Below are 18982 nucleotides of genomic sequence, written 5' to 3' on the forward strand. Positions count from 1 at the left end.
ATACTAGATCTGGAGCACACTAAATAGAATAATGATCAACACACCTGCATGCCTGCCTTCCTTCTTTCTTGAATACTGGGTGAAAGGATGAAAGTGCAGAACTGGTATTTCTGAAGATACATGCTTAATGCTGCTATTTAAGAAGATGCATCCCTCCCGTTACTAAGGATGTGGTGACTCCACAGCAGTGTCATAGTGAATTCTGCTTACTGTTTTTTTTATTATGTACTTGACCTGTACTGAACCAGGTCAAGTCCTAAAGTGTGTGCAGTCTAAGGCTATGTCTTATGCAGAGGCATTACACTGAGGTAATTGGGGTGAATTCACCTTCTAGTATCTTGCAATACAGACATTTCCCTCTTCCCTCAAGGCACGTATTTCAAACACGGTGACCAATTGTTATATTAATGTAAGCAGGTTCTTAACTATACTGGCTGATTCCAATTCCTCCATTTTACATTGCATCATTCTGGGACTAGCCTGACTTTACTCTTGCAAGCCCTATCCTATTGCAGCAACGCATCACCATTTCCATTTGAAATGTTGGATTTAGATACCAGAGAACCAAGAAAATCAAATGTCCATAATATTAAGTAGTGAATTCAAATAACTACTCAATCCTTTCAGGCATGGTCTCTCCATACTGCTTCTTTGGACCCTTTTCTAGGTTCTGGTCTTGACTGTCATATTTGGCAAGATGCATATCTATCTGTCTTTCTAAATAAAAATTAAAAGAATAAGGATCTGCAAAGCCTTTTCAGAAAACAGGAAAGCAAGGAGGGCATGTGACCAAGGATGTCAACAGGACTGTTTCATTAGATCCGCATGATCCCCAGGACTGTGCGCTGTAATGGGTGCTCTGGACAGTTAATCCACTGACACAAAGCCAGTTTGCTGCTGAGCAATTGTCATGGGAGAGGTGAGTTTTCAGAGGGTAACAACAGCACTTGGACACGTTGCAGGGGTCTCACTTGCTAACATCATTGTCAGCTTATTACTTCTGTACCATTGGTCACTCTAGTTGGACTCATGTTACACTCAAAAAGTTGTTATAAGCAAAAAGGAGATTTACCTTATATAAAAAGTCATGAATTTATTGTTAGTATAACAGAAGTACTAACAGTCTAATATATGAATTATTATTAGTCTAGATGTAATTATTACTAAGGAGAGAAAAAAATGAGAGGAGAGAAAATACTACTACGCTACTACAGGGAAAAAATAAGGTAAAATTGATATATACGCACTTCCTAGTATCCACCCCTTTTTCTCAGATGTTATGCTCACAATTGCACTGATCCTCTGGGTCAGTGGCTTCAGGCTGCAATGAGGGCAGGGAGGAAACATTGCCAGGTGTCGGGCTCCCAGGTCCTTTGCTAGGATGAGCATGATGTTGATGGTGTCTTTTTGTTTACTGTTTGCTTGCTTGGAGGCATTTTTATGTTTGCTAAAAAGCTTAACATCTTTGTTTTTCTTCACTGGCCTACTACTCTGTATTACACCTGAGTTTTCTAGTCACCGTAAGAATTGCTTTCTCAGATAAACAAACAAGCCAAGGCACAGCTCCGGGCAGGTTGAGACAAGTTCTGACAAAGCAGTCCTGACAAGCCTCAGTCCTGAGGCCTTGCAAAGTCAGCATAAAGCCTGTGGCCTGTTACTAGCAGTGACAATACTTTCTAGAAACTGCAGCTGAGGCTAGAAACTGGGCTGTGAGACAACTCTAGTCCAGGAGGTGCTTTCCTCTCCCTACAGACATTGCAGATAAACGTTTCACTGAATGAAGTGGTCACCTCAGCTGGTTATATCGGCCTGTTGTGGATTTTGATAAACCAATGGGATCCAGCATCAAACAGAAAAGCAAAACAGGTATAAGGACCAGGTAGGCTGACTGGGCTATTTAATGCCCATTTCATCTGGTGCCAGGGACAGAGTGGTTGGGCAGTCAAAAACCAGTAGGCAGCAGTAGGCAGCAGTACTTTGCATTGCAGGCTGACTAAACGCGGACCTTAGGAGAAATGAGAGACAAACTACAAATTCTTTTAAAACTGCAGTCTTCTTTGGCTTCTTTCAACTTTGAGCCTAATCAGGAGAAACAAAATTTGATATGGTGAAGTGGTACTTTATGGTTGATGCCCTGTATCTTCACAATGGATGTAAGGTAAGTCTTCAAAACAGGCTATAAGTACAGTCATGTTTGCAGTTCTTCAGCCAAAATAATTAATCGTCCATATCCACCATTTGCTTGGTGTGAAATTTAATGAAAAAGGAATTGCATAATTTCATCTGCCTGCTCCGCTCCTCATTTGTCTCTACAACATTAAAACCCCTCTGAAACTGCAGTGCATCATCCTGCATGATTCTAGATGCCAGCATCTCCCTTCTCTTGCACTAACTGGATGGACTCACTATTATCTGATCAGACCAGCAGACTTCAAAAATGACCAAGGAGAAAAGGCTGGCTTCTAGTTTAGAAGCACTGGTAATCTGAGAGTCATTATCACATTACCTATGTAAAATAGCGCAAGCCAAGGTGGAACATTGTAGCAAAGAATAGCTCCAAATAACTCTAGGCAAGTAATACCTACGTAATGATTAACAAGGAAAGTACCTTTATGTAACAGCAAAATTCAGCATCATTAAATTCACACATTAAGAATACTATCCCTACTTTGCAGATGTGCTTTTAAAAGGAGTTGCTTTTTTTTTTTTTCCTGGGGTACTTAAAAAATCTAAAACCTTCACATAGTTTTTATGTATTTTGCATATCTTAGCCAAGACTATCAACGTGGCTGTTTTGTGTAAATAATCACATTTATATTCTTCTGCTGGATCTTTGTCAATGATACTGAGGAAAGAGTTTTTATTTCAACTGCTTAAAAAAATTAAATTAAGGTGTAATGGTGATCTTCCACAAGAGTTAATACAGACCTGTAGGGCTGGCTTCCTCACAAGCCCCCAGCAGAAGTACCGCACTTCTACATGCAGACTATGGCAGCTTGGGTGTGCAAACTATTGAGTGCACAGGTCCAGGTTGAAGTAACAAACCATAATGTGTTCAATGAAAAATAGACTAAACTTTGATCAGTGAATCCCTGACTTAGCAGACTTATTTGTGGTAGCTCTGACCATGTAGCTAAGCTGTGAAATCACACAACACACATCTTTGTGTCCTGGAGTTCAAACCAATAATTGAAGCATTCTTCATAAAGCTATGAAAACACATAAGCTGCCATAGAAATACAGGCCTGGAAGAGAGAGATCATTAACAGTAAAGTGAGTTCAGCAGTGATGATAGCATCAGTGGCAGATGGTAGTCTAACCTGTTGTTGAATGTGTCTAATGAAAGCCATTCTCTAATCTGCTGAGATCAAAAGGGATCATTATGAAAATCTGTTCTGATTTAATCCTAGACCTCCAGCACTGCACAAGCCAAAGTACTTCCCCAACCACAGAGCTGTCTTGTTGAGGTTCTACCAGAACTTTAAGGAAGATACCTAATCTGACGTGCTGTTAATACAGCAGGTTATGCACCATAGCCATAGGTAAGCAGATAAGTATCTCACTGTTAGAAACAATTTACATTGTGAGATAAGAAGCCTCAGGAAACTGCCACTCAGCATGTGGGGTCTGATAACCACCAGGAGAGCTGGCTAGGCAGGTCTGGGAGGGCCAGGATGCTGGACGAGTGTAAGGGTACTGGTCAGTCTACCCCACAGGAGATATCTGTGGATATCTTAATGTTTAAGCAATGAAAATAACTGCACTGAGTCAGAAACAACTTTTTTTTTTTTTTTTAAATCATGAGAATAAAGAAGGGCTGTTGTTTCATTTTTAGTTACGCTGGCTTCCCACTTTTCTTTTTGGGTTGTTTATATAAAACAAAGGCATTTTCAGAAACCACTGGCTTAGTAGAACTGCTTGAAAATAGCGAGCAAGTGAGTCAAGCTGGGATGGTTGGAGATAAGCAGGCACTTTAATGCATTGCCAAACAGCGGGATTCAGGGGTCTTCCCTCCTGTCCTGCTTGCCCTACCCTCCCTGACCACTTCATTTGCCTGCCTTGCACTGCCAGCCCAGCCTGCCCTACCTGCTTTGCCTGTCTGCCCTGTTTGGCTCTGCCTGCCTTGCCCTGTCCTGCCTGCTTCTATTGTGCTGCAAGTTGTGACAGAATTAACTTGCTCCTCCGAAATACTCACTTTTGTGAAATGAACTTTCTCCTCCCACTGGCATAAAACTCTCCCATTGGCAACTTGTGACTGTTTCCAACAAACACCCTCACAAATCTTGTGACCCTATGTTCACTGAGTTTTTGTTTGTTCATTTTCAGAACAGCACTGCAATTTGAATGTCAGTCCAGTCTTAATGGAAATTCGTGCTATCCTTTGGTCATTCCCTCAAGATTCAGATTGCATTTGCAGCCACTTCTCAGAAGGCTCTGTGCTGATGCAGAATCACTCTTGTAATTCTGATGTGATATAGTCATTTTTAATGAGACAGGCAAATTTGGTATATGTAATTTCAAGCCTAGCTGATTTGTACTGATTCTGCCTCCCCCCACCCCCACCCTTGCTTTCTCCTACCCCTTTTCTGATTTTAATTTTCTTTGAACGATGTTCTGAATATGAACAAAAAACATTCAAGAAGAGTAAAGATGAGGGCAAGTCCCTGCAGTATTTCTCACTTATCAAACATTCAAGGGATTTACCTTGTGAAAGGGGATCAGTCACCATCAGGAGGAGAGCTGTGGCTTGCACTCACAGCACTGTCAGGCACTCAGCATTATACCACCAGCAGCTTCTGCAGCACAGCACGTTCTCTGAAATGGAAAGGCGCTGAGCCCAAAACCATGCAGCTGAACAATGCCGGTTAGACAATGTTTTTTTTTCAGCCTAAAATATAAATCCTATATGTAAAAGTACAGGATAAAGTGAAGGGAACTGCCTGGTGACACCGAATAGATGGGACCCTTGTGCATGGAGGTACCCTTGTTCTAAAAAATACTGGATGGGATTGTTTGAATCTTCTGTGCCTGAAAGTCCAAGCATAGTGGATGGTTATGGAGGTTCTTGCAGATGTTCTCCCCTGGGCTGTTGAATAGCTTTAAATGTGCACGCAGCCTTCTTCTTCAACCTCGGCAGGTGCCAGTGAATCATTTCCCTCCTCACTGTTCAAGCAAACCTCCCTGCACGTGGCATCAATGGGGCATCATATGTCAGGGAATCTGGATGGTGCCCTGAAGTCTGGTCTTTCATTGAATACCCACCTCCTAACCTCACTAAAAGTTCACAGGGTCTGCAGTGCTGTGTGTTTCCCAGTAGCTGGTGCTAGGTGCTGTACGTACCATTTTGTGTCATTTTATAAGTCATTTTGAAACTTGGTTTCCTGCTTATCAAAAGAAATAGCAGTGCAATGTTTTGGAGTTTAGGTGGGCAACTGCATTGCTTTCACATTCCGGAGAAGTTAAAGCGAGCAATCTGGGAATGCCTTGAAAACCTAAGTGAAGGGAATTCCATGGCTGTAGACCAGCATCTGCTTTCTCCAGTTGTTTGCACGTCTACAGCAGTGAGCAAGAGGGTGGCTGTGGCAGCAGCCTGGGAGTTTCACCAGTATGTCCTTACAATATTCCATAGCCATAATGTGATGATACACCTCATGTAAAAGGTGACAATAAGAACTTGGTAACAGTAGCTGATTCATGCTGGAGCTGGATTCTAACACCAATTACCTGAGACAACCCCGGATTACAATAAAACCTCCCTTTGCAGGCCTCAGGCAGAGGTTTCACAAGTGGCTCAGAGGCCAAATCGTGGAAATCCTCTGCTTTAGTCTACATTTTAATGTTGTGCTCCCCAAACCCTGTCTTTTGTAACTGCTTTTCTCTGGCGAAAGCCTCTTGGCCCTTGCCCAGAGGCAGTGCTGAGCTGGAGCACCAGCCCTGAGGTCCCCTGTGCCCTTGGGAGGCTTTGGGAGCAAATTCCCCTTCCCTCACCTGGAAACAAGGAATGGTGGGTGAGGGAGGTCTCTGAGGAAATCAGAAAGATGTTATAACCTAAAACTACTTTCCCTCTGGTCAAAAATAACAACATTGATGTGAAGTGCTGTTGCAGGAAGTGGGTAACAGTACCTTTGCTATTTCTGCCTGCCCCACATTGCTGCATTACACTGTTTGAAGCTGTTTACGGCTGAATGTAAATGTTTACCCTTTCCTAGCCCATGGCAGCCAATTCTTGCCATCTGTAATTTTGCACGCATTTCTATTACAGACTATGAGAGCTGTGAGAGAGTGTCATGCTTTTTCTCATTCAAATTCCTGATTATTCACTGAGGAGTACAAAAAAGTGATTCAGCCATTATTACAACTATTTTACCTGTTACTAGAGCTGGCAGATCAACAGGTGAGCACACCAGTCTACCTCTTTTATTTTTTACCAGAGTTAGTGATTTAATCTTGCAGAGGGCAATGTCAGATTCCGGGCGGTGCCGGAGGGACTTTGGCTGCTCCCTCGGTGCAGATCAGACGGCAGATGCTGGTTTTGGGACATCTCTTCCACAGCCCAGCCCTCAGCGGCACCTCAGACTGAGCGCTGTGTGCGCACCGCACCACATCACACGGCCTCTAGCAAGCATTTTGTCCTGCTCCGCGATGAAATTTCATTGCCTTAAAAGCAGACAAAACACGATTAATGAATTTCAGGAGTTTAATGAGTGAAGGGCTGTACAGTCCTTCGAAAACGCATTATGAATGCTATGTAGAAGATGCAGTTTGTGATCCTTGTGGTTGCACAAAGCAAACGGCAGCGGTGTACTTCAACGTATTGCAACCCGTAACGCTGAAAAATATTTTTAAGTGGTTATTACTGAGGTGATGGGGAAGAATGGCTCCAGTCACTTCGCTCGGGGCCGCCTCCCGCCCACCGGCCGCGGCCCCCTCCCCTCAGCGGCCGCTTGGCCCCTGCGCGCCGCCGTACGAGGGCCGCTGCCCCCGCCCAACATGGCCGCCCCGGCCCGGCCCGCCTCGACCCGCCCCAGCCCGCCGGGGCCGCCGCCGCCCGCCCGCCGCCGGCCGTAGGGAGCCGCCGGGCCGGGAGGCGGCGCCGCGGGGCGGGGGGGGGGGGGGGGAGCCGCGGGGGGGGCTCCATGAGGGCTTGGGGCAGCCGCGGGCCGCTGGCTCCTCCCTCGGGGAAGGGGGTGCGCGGGGCCGCCCACGCCGTGTGACTGACTGGGAGCGCCCGGCCCGGGTGGCTGCGGGGCGCCGGGCCTGAGCCGCCGGCTGTCGGCCCCCGGCCTCGCCCTGCCGGGCTCCCCGGCGGCAGCGACCATGTTCTCCCTCAAGCCGCCGAAGCCCACCTTCAAGTCGTACCTCCTGCCGCTGCCTCAGGTAACGGCGCGGCCCTTTGTTCCCCTGGGGCTCCCGAGCTCGCCGGCCGCGGGGGGCGCAGCGGCACCTGCGCCTCTGCTGCCGGCCCGGGGCGGCCTCGGGGCCCGGCGGGTCTCCGCTGCGCCGGGAGCGGGGCCTGCGGTGGGGCAGCGCCGGGCGTGCGGCACAGCCCGCCCAGGGGAGGTGGTTCGGGGAGGCTGGGGCTCTGGGAAGGTGGGCGCTTCAGGTGGCGGCGGCTCCCTCCCGTCCTCCCTCTTGTGCCGGGAGGGAGCGGCACCGTCCCCTTCGCACCAGGGAACGCTTCGGCAGAGAGCCGCTGGGCTCGTTACGCAGGGGATTAAGCTCACCGTAGCCATTGTTTCGCTTTTAATGCTCGCCTGCTGGCACGAATAACAAAATCAAGGGTAGTAGTGCAACTGCCAGGATTTTGTGTGTCATCTGACTGTGCACTTTTTACACTTGACAGGACGTGATTTATTTAATTATTTGTACTTTCAGGCTGGCACAGCAGGGCCTGTTACAGCAACACATTTGGCAGGTTGACTCACTTTGCTCTTTCAGAATAACTTGGTAAAAGTGAAATGTCAACGCAATGCAGTTCCGGGTATTCTTAGTCCTGTGAGTGCGGGATCTGTAAGCACTCAGCGTATTTCACTGATAGTGGCAATCTTTTTTGTGGAAGGGTTTTTATTTTTAAAGTTTGGAATTAAAAAGCAAGTGGGTGTGCATGTGTCCTGTGCCTTGGTTTTAGGAAACTTTTCCTATGCTTGGAAAGTTGTTCGTGTTAAATACCAGCAGAGTTTTGTGCAAACCTGATGGTCTGTATCTGTGTAAAGCTTGTAGAACTCAAGCCGTTGTGAAGTGCCAAGCCTAATTGTTTTTCATTCATCCAGTGACTTGTTATATCCTAGATTACACAACTAGTTAAATGTTAGCAATTAAAATATTATACTGCTCTTCTGGTACAAAACTAAATATCCACAGCCATATTTACAGAAAGCTGTTGCTATGATTAGATCCTGCCTCATTAAAATCAACTTGTTAAAAGAACAACTTTCTCCTTTGCCCCAACAGATCAGACTTGTGTCTGATTGTCGGTTTGTGTCTTTTTAAGCAAATTCCTTTTTTTCTTTCCTTCCCCCAGTCTGAAGACCATATAACTGCAGAACCCAGGATTAAAAAACTGGAACCAATACTTTTGCCAGGTAGGTGTAAGCCAGAAATTTGGCAGATAAAAAATATGTATTTAAAACTTCTGTTTATTTTAGTAGGAGTGGTAATATGTAAATTGTTTTCCCTGTTTTTCTGTGTTTATTGATTTCAGTATATTTTAATCTTAGCATGCTCTTTGAGAGTGAAACTTCTAACCAAGCAGGAAAATCTAGTGACATGCTAGTCTGTAGAGTGCTGTTCTAACCTGTTTACCTAAACCTGAAATGCTAAATAAATACGTAAGCAGTTTTGCCTGTGTGATCATTTACTACGTGTAGAATAATGTTTTTATTCTATTGTGAGTACTTGAAATGGAACTACTGCAAATTTTGCAGCTTTTGTGGTATTTCTAGGAAGACTGCGTTAGTAATTACATTTTTCTCAGGCAGCCAGACCTTTACAGGTGGGTTGAACTCACTGCTATAGCATGTGTTGTGGTCTTCCTTTATTTTAAAGGAAAGTATGTGTAGAACTTCCACCAAGTAGTTACGATTGACTCGTGTATTAGAAGACTTCTAATGCTGTCTGTGTTCACGTGCTCTTATTGAATACGTAGCTGTTAGGTTATTTTGGAACCTGTCTGTAAACCTGTGCAGACTACTCTTTTTAATGTGTGGATGAGAAAAGCAATGTTCTTCTTATTGTTCATAATTACATAGGTATACAGTTCTAAGCTGTTCATGACTTCATTTACCAAAGACTATGTCTTATTTTAAATATGAAAACATGTTTTCCAGTGAGCATTTCCAAAAGCCTTTTTCAGATACTAAAGGAACAGTCTACTGTTTTCAAGATTACTTTAATTGCAGACTACATCACAGCCATAAATTTGGCACGCTCCAAAGCTTGCTGTTCTTAAGGGTAATTTCTAAGTTTAAAACAGAACTTCATAATGTATTTTTTTTCTTAGCATTTAGAGTGTATATATTACCAAATATAAACTTACACACACAGTAATATAGGAAGCTTTTGCTATCGCATTGTCAAAGTTGATAAAGCCTGCTAACTTTCAAAGTGATCAGTAGAATAAAAAAGTTAATCTTCAGAATTATCTCTCTCACTTCTTCACATGGAACTGTTGTTAATTCAGCTATGCTAATTAATATATGGTATGGTCCAGTGAGGTACCTTAAGAGGCTGGAATCTTGTGGAAGAGATTCAGCTGAAAGATTAAATACCAGCTGACTGAACCTTTTTCATGAAGTAAAAGTATACAGATTTTGCATGGGGTGTGAATACTCTGAGATGCATTGCTAAGAGCGCTCAGTATTGGACATATTTTTACGCTTGCTAAACTTCTGCTTAACAGTTGGAATCTTCTTGGTTATGTTGCAGTTGTAATTCATCCAAGGTCTTTGACTCACAAGGAAGTGACTGCATGTTCTTCCCCGAGACATTCCACAGTAAACGCAAGGCAGTACGAGATTGCTCTTCTCAAAATGTAACACATCTTGCATTTACTGTGGGGCATGTGCATGAGCAGTTACAGAAAACAACCCACGTGCAGTAACGTTTTGCTGCGTGGTTAATTCTTCCTTTGTGAAACTCCAAAGTGCACTTGAAATGGTGCTGACTGGGTTTGTTTTTCCTCAACTGGCTTATATTTATCCCAGATTTGCATCTTTTCTCATTTCCCTTGTTTGTGCTGTTTCTGAAATCAACATTTCATGGCTTTGGGGACACTTGTAGTTAAGTTGCTCTCGGTAATATAGAAAGTGATTGAAAGAATGGGACTCAGAGCACAGAATTAAAACTGCTATTAAACTTTCTGTCTTCAAATCATTCCGAGATGCTATTTTGAATTATTCTGTGATAAAATTCACTGCTGTGTACAGCTACAGAACAGTTGTGACAAAATCTTTTTGTGAGCATCAGTCTGTATGAGGGCGGGGTAAAGTTTAGAAGTGACTTATTTTAAATGACTTAACCTTAAACAGGAAGAGTTTCATTTAAGCCTAAGTGCCTTTTTTTTTCTGGTCATCAGCTAGTGCAGTAGAAAACCGCATAAACAAATACACATTGTACTGTTGGGTAGATGGGCTTTTGGATTTGTCATAACCTAAGTTTCTGGCCAAATTCCAACTTATTTAATTACATTAAAGCTGACTTGTACTCCCCTGCAAATACAATTTGAGTATGGTATTTCTAACATCCTGACCTTAATAGTAGCGTGAAGTTGCTTTTGCTCTTGGAAACAGAGTCAAACCTGAGCGGCTGAATGTTGATTATTATCTTTTAATTAGTGGATTTTTTAAGGAGTTATTCTGGAACTAAAATATATTAGCACAAACAGTTAATTTAGCAATCATCAAAAACTGCAAATAGCTATATTAAGTATGAAATTCCTAACGTAATCATTTTGAGGGGGTAGTTTACTAAAAATTGAATTCTAAAGTAGGACACTAGTTAAACACCCTGCTGCCAAACTGGTATTTTTATGCAGTGGAGGTTAGGAAAGGGAGTTCCAGACATGGAAATGATATGAGTCAGGTTACAAAATTATGAGGTTTTTATTAAAAAATAAAGTCCTTGGAATTTACATTAGCATGAACTTTGATCTTATAGAGTTTCTTTACAAAGTTTCCCCTGGTGTCCAGACGAATAGAGATGCATCTCTTCAGCTTTTGGAACAAAAGCCTATAATTCCCATGGAACTGTGTACCTTGACCAAGGTGTGGCTTTAAGAAGAGCAACAGACATCATTTAAAGCAAGTAAAAAAAATAAAAATAAAATGGTTGTTAGTGGCAACAATGATACTGCTATAGTGAAAAGCAAATATTTTTTATAGAATTTGGATTAATTTCCTTCAAAAAAACGTGGTAAAGTTTTAAGATGGAATTAGAGAAATGTTTTCTTTTTTCTGTAATTCCATTTTCCTAGTCTATACTCCTGATCAAGCATTTTTGCTGATTTAGTTGAAGAGTTGGCCTGTGCAATGGTTTCACTTTTATTTGTTTGTTTGTATAGCTTGGTTTATAAGTATATCCAAGAGGAAAACAGAGGAATGGCAAGTAGTCTGCTAGACAGTCTATTAAAGCAACTTGTCTGGCTAGTAAGTAATTAGCTTGTGTACTTTAGGGGAGAATGAAGTTAAAGTTGTGCTTCGTTTAACATTATTGATGATACTAAACTAAATCATGAAGGTGTGCTTTGTTCTGGTAATAAATTGTAGCACATTTTCCACATCAGTGTCTAGCATTTTTGAGACATCAACCAAAGCTTTCAAAGAAAATTGTACAACATAGCTGGAATATAATGCAGTGTATGCTTTTATGATCTTATTGGAAAAACAAAGCACAGAGAGGAGCTATACATGGATGGATGAAGAACTAGTCCAGTGTCTGTACTGTGAGCAGTGCTCTTCTGGGGTGTGGGCATGATCAGGCAGAAAAGTCCTGCCAGTTGCTCACACCAGCTGTTCTGCAGAGATCGTGTAACTTCTGGGACATCCGGTGAAGCGTGAGGAAAGGATCGTTCCTCCCGAATCGTGGTACTCGCTTGCACTGATTATTTTAGTGTTGCTTTGTATACTAATCTGCTAATTGCTTAACTTAATTTGCTATTTGTAAGATTTTTACAAACTGGCTAGAAGTAGTTGAGTCGCTTTTATTTTTAAAAGTTTACACAGTAAAATCATAGCAGTGAACTGAGTTAGAATAGTATTTTTATCATTAACACCTGCTCACATTAAGGGAACATTGGTGGCAAACTGCTGTTGCAAAACAGTTATTTGTAGTCTTCTTGTGTCTGCACCACGTTTTGGGGCCAGATCACAGGAGGCAACTGCAGACCTGTTCACGAGCAGGTCCGAGTACAGCCGGGCTGGGTCGGATGCTGCCTCCCACTGACAGTGGCCAGCAGCAGGTGCCCTGGAAGGGGAGAGCAAGGCCAGCAGAGCACCCAGCTGCCTTTTCTGCCCTCTCTGCTTCCCTCAATGTGTGGCACAGGGACTTTCATTTCAGACTAACATAATGGGGAGCTCCAAGTGAGGCGTCGCAGAGCATCATAGGGGTGGTGCTTTCATATTTAATTCCTCTGGCTGCATGTTTCTTGCAGGAATCGATCTGATTGCTTTCTTAAAGCCATGTAAACTTCTGCCACCCACAGCTTCCTCTGGTTAGGAGTTTGGCAATTTAATTATGTGCTGTTACAGACTACCTTTGTTGGTTTGTTCGCAGCCTAGCACCATCTAGTTTCTTTGGATACGTCCTAGTTCTTCCCTCACACAGCAAACATCAAACTCTACTCCTCTAATCCATGTGACTCATGATTTTCAGACTTAATTGTCACATATCTGATGTTTCTCTGTCTTTAGCACAGTCGTCTTAGTTGGTCCTAACAAGGAATCTTTGCTTATCTCTCATCGTCCTTTTGATTACCTCTGAACATTCTCCAGTTGTGCTGTCTTCTTGATGAGTTGTAACTGCATATTGTGTTCAAGATTTTCACTAATGGATATATATTTTTTTTTGTTTAATAATGTCTATTGGATTGGCTTTACCACCTGCTTTTTGGTTTTGGATTTTTTTTTTTGGATACTGTGCCCTTTGATAGGCAACTGATTGTAGAAATTTAATTGTGGGAACTTTTAAGACAGTATCAATAAGTGTCTGATTCTCTCTTAAGATAGCTTCCAGATAGCTTTCTCTTTTTTTTTTTTTTTTTTGCTTTGCAAATCTTTAGAACATTGACTCATGTGTTCCACAGCAGCTGCAATGCATCGTGTGATAGGAGGAGGAGAGTACACTTTTTGGTGAGACACCATCGCACGTAGTACCCCAGATATGTTCTCTGTCTGCTTTGAACCCCTGTGCCTCTTGGCATTTTCATTTGGTTTCTGATATCCCAGCTCTGGAGAAGAGAGGTCAGGGTGTTGGAGTGTGAGTGCCAGCCCTGTGACAGTGGGGTGAGAAGCAGAGACTAAGTTAGTGAGCTGAATGTGTAACCCTAGAGAGTTGTCAGGTCTGCTTTTCTTGTATACTGGGTGTAATCTCTTGGTTTAGCACCTCAAATTGGAAACTGGGGTTGTTTAATTGCTTGGTACAAGTAATAATGTTGTTACTGTCAGTGCCCTTTCCCATGTATAATTGTGGAATGAGTTGCTGATACTCAGACAGGTATTGCGTTACTCATCTGTTGATGGTGAATAGTGATGGCCTATCAGTGCTGGTAACTACATTGAACTTGTATGAAGTCAGGTACTGGTCATTTCCAAAGCATACTTGACTGTTGATTCTCATTTCCAGCATTGTGGTTTGCTAACTGAGGCTCTCTTACTCATTGTGTAGCTGATTAAGACATCGTATTGCAGGGCTAGGGGCTTTTTCCTTTTTCCTTCAGGTTTTTTATTTGAAATTTAAATGTTAATGTAAAAGTTTTCTATTTTTTTTATTATTATTGAAGTTGGTGTGTGATATTAGATGAGTGAAATACCTTTGTAATTTCACCGTGTTTGAGGAATGAGTGCCATATGTGAGCATGAAATTATTTTCAACATTTCAGAATAGCTAAATTAGAGAAACCAGAATGACTATTTGGAAAATGATACATTCCCATAACACTTTTCTGATGTAGGGTTTTTTAGTTTATGCTAAGCAGTTTGCCAAAAGTTTTATTTAATTAAATTCTAGATTTGAAAACTGAAACAGCAGCTTTCTGCAAACTCATCTTTCATACTGTCAGAAGTTTAGAAAAGAACCAGGCATTTTAGTTATATTTAGAATAATTGAGGCATCACTTACTGTAAGTATATAGTAAGTGCTCTTTACTATTATAGCTTTTTTATTTGTTTGTTTGACTCAGTAAATCTTCAGGCATGCTTTGGGTTCAGTTAACTGCTTGTTTTGTTTTTGTTTTTCCTTTTTTTAATTTTTTTTTTTAAGGCATGGCATCATACAAGTACTACCAAAGCAGTCTGCATGCAAGGTCTAAGTTCCAGATACTGTCTTACAAATGGATTTTACTGGGTGGAGTCAGTTCTGCTTTCTTTGTTATGAATACATAACATGTATTTGTTACGGTTCCTGACTAGTAATATGTTTTAAGTATTTGTACAGAAGTTACTTCCCATTTGCAGCAGCTTATCTGTAGTGCAATACAGAAATCATTCCTTAAAGGTGGAAGTCCAAACGCACTTTACAATTAAATATTTTAATGTTTCACCATGCACATTCTGCAAAGAAGTTCCATTAATGCCACATGTCATAAAGACCAGAAGGGGAATAAAATGTTAGTGAAGATTGTGAATGGTCAGCTCACCAACTGCATTTTTTTTTTGTCTCATGGCAGTTATATTCATTTCCAATGAAATAAGTTTTCAGCAAACTAATTTCTAAGGAATGTATATTTCTGTATTGACTGACTGAGGGTTGGCTTAAAATTAAGTATTTTACAAGTTCAGAACAGCATCTGTAACTTGTGTTGACAACATAGTTATAAAACCCTGAGAAGCAGTCATCTCAGATTGTTACTGATTATACTGTTTAAACTAAGTTAGGATTTGGGAATTTGTTGTTCATGTAGCCAAACTGAAAAGAACCAAAACACTCTCCCTCCTCGCTGGCTTCTCTGCTGCTCATGTTACAGAACTGTGACCAAATCATTGCTAAACTTTTTTTTGGTGATAGGATTGTTGTAATTCAGCCTAAAAATCCATAGTGATGCCAAGAAGGACAGTTCATTCTTTCATTTTCATCATTACAGATGTGTTCTCCTATTAACAACTTTGTGCTGACACTTGTGTTTGGGTAACTGTAGCACAAGCCAGATCAGACCTAATTCAATTCATATCAGGGCTGACAAGAAAAAAAGGAGGGGAAATACGTCAGAATAATTTTTCAACTGAGTTGTTTCTCTGTCATGACTAACAAAGTCTTTCTCAAATGGTAGTGCTGTGCAAGGGCTGAGATGGGAATGAACGTGGACTGTTTGCATTTTAGTAGTAATACAGATTTGCGCTGGATTAAAGCAATTCTTTAAGTGTGATCAAGAATTGTAATCTGCTGTAATAGTTTGCTTTGGATCTGGTTGCTAATGAGAGCCTGCCTTGTAATGGATGGACGATCTCTTCTCACCGCATGAACTCCCTTTGGCTGGCTGCTTCATGTTCTTGCATCCTTCACTTTCCACTGGGGCGTGGGGACGTGAAGATTTTGTGGAGCATCCCATGCTAGTTAAGAAAAGCGGCGTGTTTTCAGATCTCTCCTATGGTCAATTTCTTTTTTGCAAGACTCACAGCTGTTATCTATTACTGGACAAATGCCCATTTAAATCTTGTAATTACAAACAGTAAACGAATAGTTCTTTGAAGACTTTGACCAAAAAGTCTGGTTTTGCTATGTTTTTCCTTGCTATTTCTGAAATTTAACTAAGTCAGTCATGATGTTTCTTTGTTTGTTAGCACACTAGAAGAACTGTGTAATATTCTTACATGATACTTTAATAACAAATTTTCTAATCACGTCGACAAAGCAAGCTTTTTTGGTGCTGTGCATTTAAAACAGACCAAACAGTGGTGAGCATAGATTTTGGACAGAAATGCAAGGTTCTCCTGTTCAAAACTAATGCAAATGGAATATGTCCAAATTGGGTTTTATTCCCGATTAATCACAGCATTGAGCTGTCCTTTTGGAAAAACGCTTTTACTTTGTTTTGCATTCTGCAGATGTACGGAAACTTAAGCATAGATTATACTGGAAAAGGAGGGGGGGAGATGGGTGATATCTATTATATTGTGCAGCTCTTTGGCCTTTATAATACCTTCATCCCTAAATACTTTGTAAGAGCTCAAGAAAATTAGAAAAGATTTTTTTTCATGAGCTTACAGCTACTTTTTCTTAAGTTTGGTAGTGGTTGAGCACACTGAACAGAAGATTCCTTGTACAAATGGATTAGCGACATTTACATCTAAATGCCTAGAGCATGCTAATAAACCTGTACAATTTTTGTAATCTAACCACAAGAAAAAGTGCGGCTAAATGAGTGAAGATGCTGTGAATTTCAGCTACTTACACTGTTTTTGAAAACTTACTCAGCAGCAATTTATAAAAGGTAATTGTTCATTAACCATTTTGGAACAGTTTTAGGCTTACATCTTTCTAAATACAAGTGAATTCATTAATGCATGTTTTTAATTGTTAAATGACAGCTTGAGATAACTTTTTTTATTGAGAACTTTATAGAGTGTGTCTCTTGCACAAACAAGCTGTATTTCTGTTTTCTTAATTGGGTATAATCACTTGCAACATTAGGGAACGAGGATGCTAGACCAGGCTCACTTTTAGCCAGACTCCAATGTGGAGGAACAAAAAAGTGCAGAATGTGCACAACAGCTGCCACGTGCATTGATGACTGATTCTGCTGATGATCACTGAATTCAGCTTTTTTAGTTTTGCCTCTGCTGCCTCCTGTTCCCGTGCATGCTTGCTGTGCTTTCTGAATTGCGTATGCGTTGTCAAGTGTTATGGATTGTGGAGGATTAGATACGTAACATGGCACAGATTCTCTTAATGTCTAAAATATGGACAAGTCAAGTTACATGTACTTTTGGGAAGTTTAGCGGAATTTGTCTGAAATTTAGCAGTTTCTGAAGCTGTATTTTCCATGGAAGGTGTGTGTTGGGTAAATCCTGTAGTCTCTCCTGTTATTTTTGTGATTCATGTATTCGGTGTAGAAATATTTTTATAATCACGATTAGGCTTTATATTTAAGGGTGGCAACCTGTAATTTTTCTTCTGGTTTCCTGTCAGAGTTTAAACAAACTGCTCTTGTCTCCTGAGATCATTCTTTGACTGTTCAAGTCACATGGAAGTGTTGACTGCTGTTCCGTGTCTGGAACAGCTTGTGACTGTTTACTGGAAAAAGCAGCAGCTACATTGTAAAAATGTGCAGTGTAATATCTCTGAATAGCTCTGTTGTTGACACTTGTATAGAAAAATCACCTACTGAACTACAACTACAGTAAGGTTTCATTGTATAAAACCGGCTTGTTACTACTTCTGTTTAGCAACTTTACTAAAGTTGTGTTAAGTTTGGAAGGCTTACACTTTTTTCTGTTTCTCACTATAGACATCCAAATGAGGGTCAATATAAAATTCCACACCTGTTATTTACAAATTCAGTTTGAGGCTTTTGAAAACTGCATCTACTTTGCATTTGCATTGCAAACTTTCTCGTGCTTCAGTTGCAAATATGTTTAAACCCTTCAGTTGAAATCACTATGCATGTTCTCTGTCTTGCCCTGTTATAATACTCACCTTCAAAACTGACAGTTCTCTGTTAGGGATGTAAACTTCTGCAAAGCGGAAGATCCAAGTGAGGCCAAAAAATCTATAATGTATTCGTGTTGGAAGAAATGCGAATAAAGTTGCACTAAAACAGGATTAGTATTAGCATGTTGTAGCTACACAATTATGAGGAACAGAGGAAAGAAATAAAAAGGACTGGCTTTACTAAAGAGAACAATGTGTCAGGCATATTTTAAACTGTAGTTGATCCAAATGGAATGATTTTGCATGAGAACAGTAATGGATCTCTTATTTCCCTACTGTTTTATAGCATCAGAGATGCAAAGTACAGGAATAGTTTGGTAATAGTAATTTGCTTTTAGCAAGAGTGTGTGGTAGTAAAAGAATATTCCACTTGATAACAGATAAGAGGATGTTATATGGAAAATACCTGCCTTTGACACTTCCATTTTATGGTATATTTGGAACTCCATATCTTTTTATTAGAAATGCAATGATGTACCAGCGCACTTGAGAGAGGCAAGACTATAAACTACTTAGGTTTGGAAGAAATGACTTGTGGAGGGAGGAAGTTTGGCAGGCAGAATGTGACTGAGAACTCAGTAATGAATAGTTGAAGATTAACACCAACTGTGAGAAGAAATTACTTAAATACACAGTTTGTGCTTTTGCAGTTATTGAGGCAAATAGTTTATTAGAAAAAACACTGGACATCAAGAGGCTTCAGGCCAGACTCCACTAAAAGAAATGAAACTATTTCAATACAATGTTTAACAGAAGTAGGTCCTGTCCTTTTCATGTACCCTATTAATGAGACATTGTCTTCAGTTGCTGTGCACTTGGCTGAACTTTAACTATTTGTACTGAAGCTGTTGGAATCTGTTTTTTTCTTTTCTTTTTCCTCAAATTCAAAGGCTTATTTAACCATAGTTTAGTGATGTTTGAGAAAAACAGTTTTAAGCTCCAGCATGTCTGCTTGTCCCCGGAGCACCTTCCCAACTCTTCTCACTTCTGTTAATGTACCTAATAACCATAGGTCAGTGAAAGTCATCCCCTTATGTCTCCTAACTCTGAAAGGACCCCACAACCCTGCAGAATACTCACTGTAATTTTGCCAGCTCAAGACCACAGTTAATCCAGTAGATTT

General features: G+C 41.0%; 1 protein-coding gene and 1 long non-coding RNA gene across 3 annotated transcripts in view; one reads left to right on the forward strand and one right to left on the reverse strand.

Moving 5' to 3' along the window:
* Positions 1-625: 625 nt before the first annotated feature.
* LOC125182341 (uncharacterized) lies at positions 626-7977 on the reverse strand. Of its 2 annotated transcripts, XR_007161868.2 has the most exons (4): positions 7360-7977; positions 6368-6657; positions 4705-4815; positions 859-2079 (listed from the first exon to the last, which is right to left on the reverse strand). It is a non-coding gene; the product is annotated as an uncharacterized lncRNA (long non-coding RNA). The 2 variants fall into 2 exon arrangements; XR_007161867.2 differs by having other exon boundaries at positions 626-2079; positions 4705-6657.
* MTMR10 (myotubularin related protein 10) overlaps positions 7140-18982 on the forward strand; it is a 38944-nt gene continuing 27101 nt past the window's right edge. Inside the window, exons 1-2 of the mRNA XM_048060059.2 lie at positions 7140-7377; positions 8522-8582. Coding sequence (XP_047916016.2) covers positions 7318-7377; positions 8522-8582 — 121 coding nt within the window. The 5' untranslated portion in view covers positions 7140-7317. The remainder of the gene's footprint in view (positions 7378-8521; positions 8583-18982) is intronic.

Source organism: Anser cygnoides, chromosome 11, assembly GCF_040182565.1.
Source record: "Anser cygnoides isolate HZ-2024a breed goose chromosome 11, Taihu_goose_T2T_genome, whole genome shotgun sequence".
Classification (NCBI taxonomy): domain Eukaryota; kingdom Metazoa; phylum Chordata; class Aves; order Anseriformes; family Anatidae; genus Anser; species Anser cygnoides.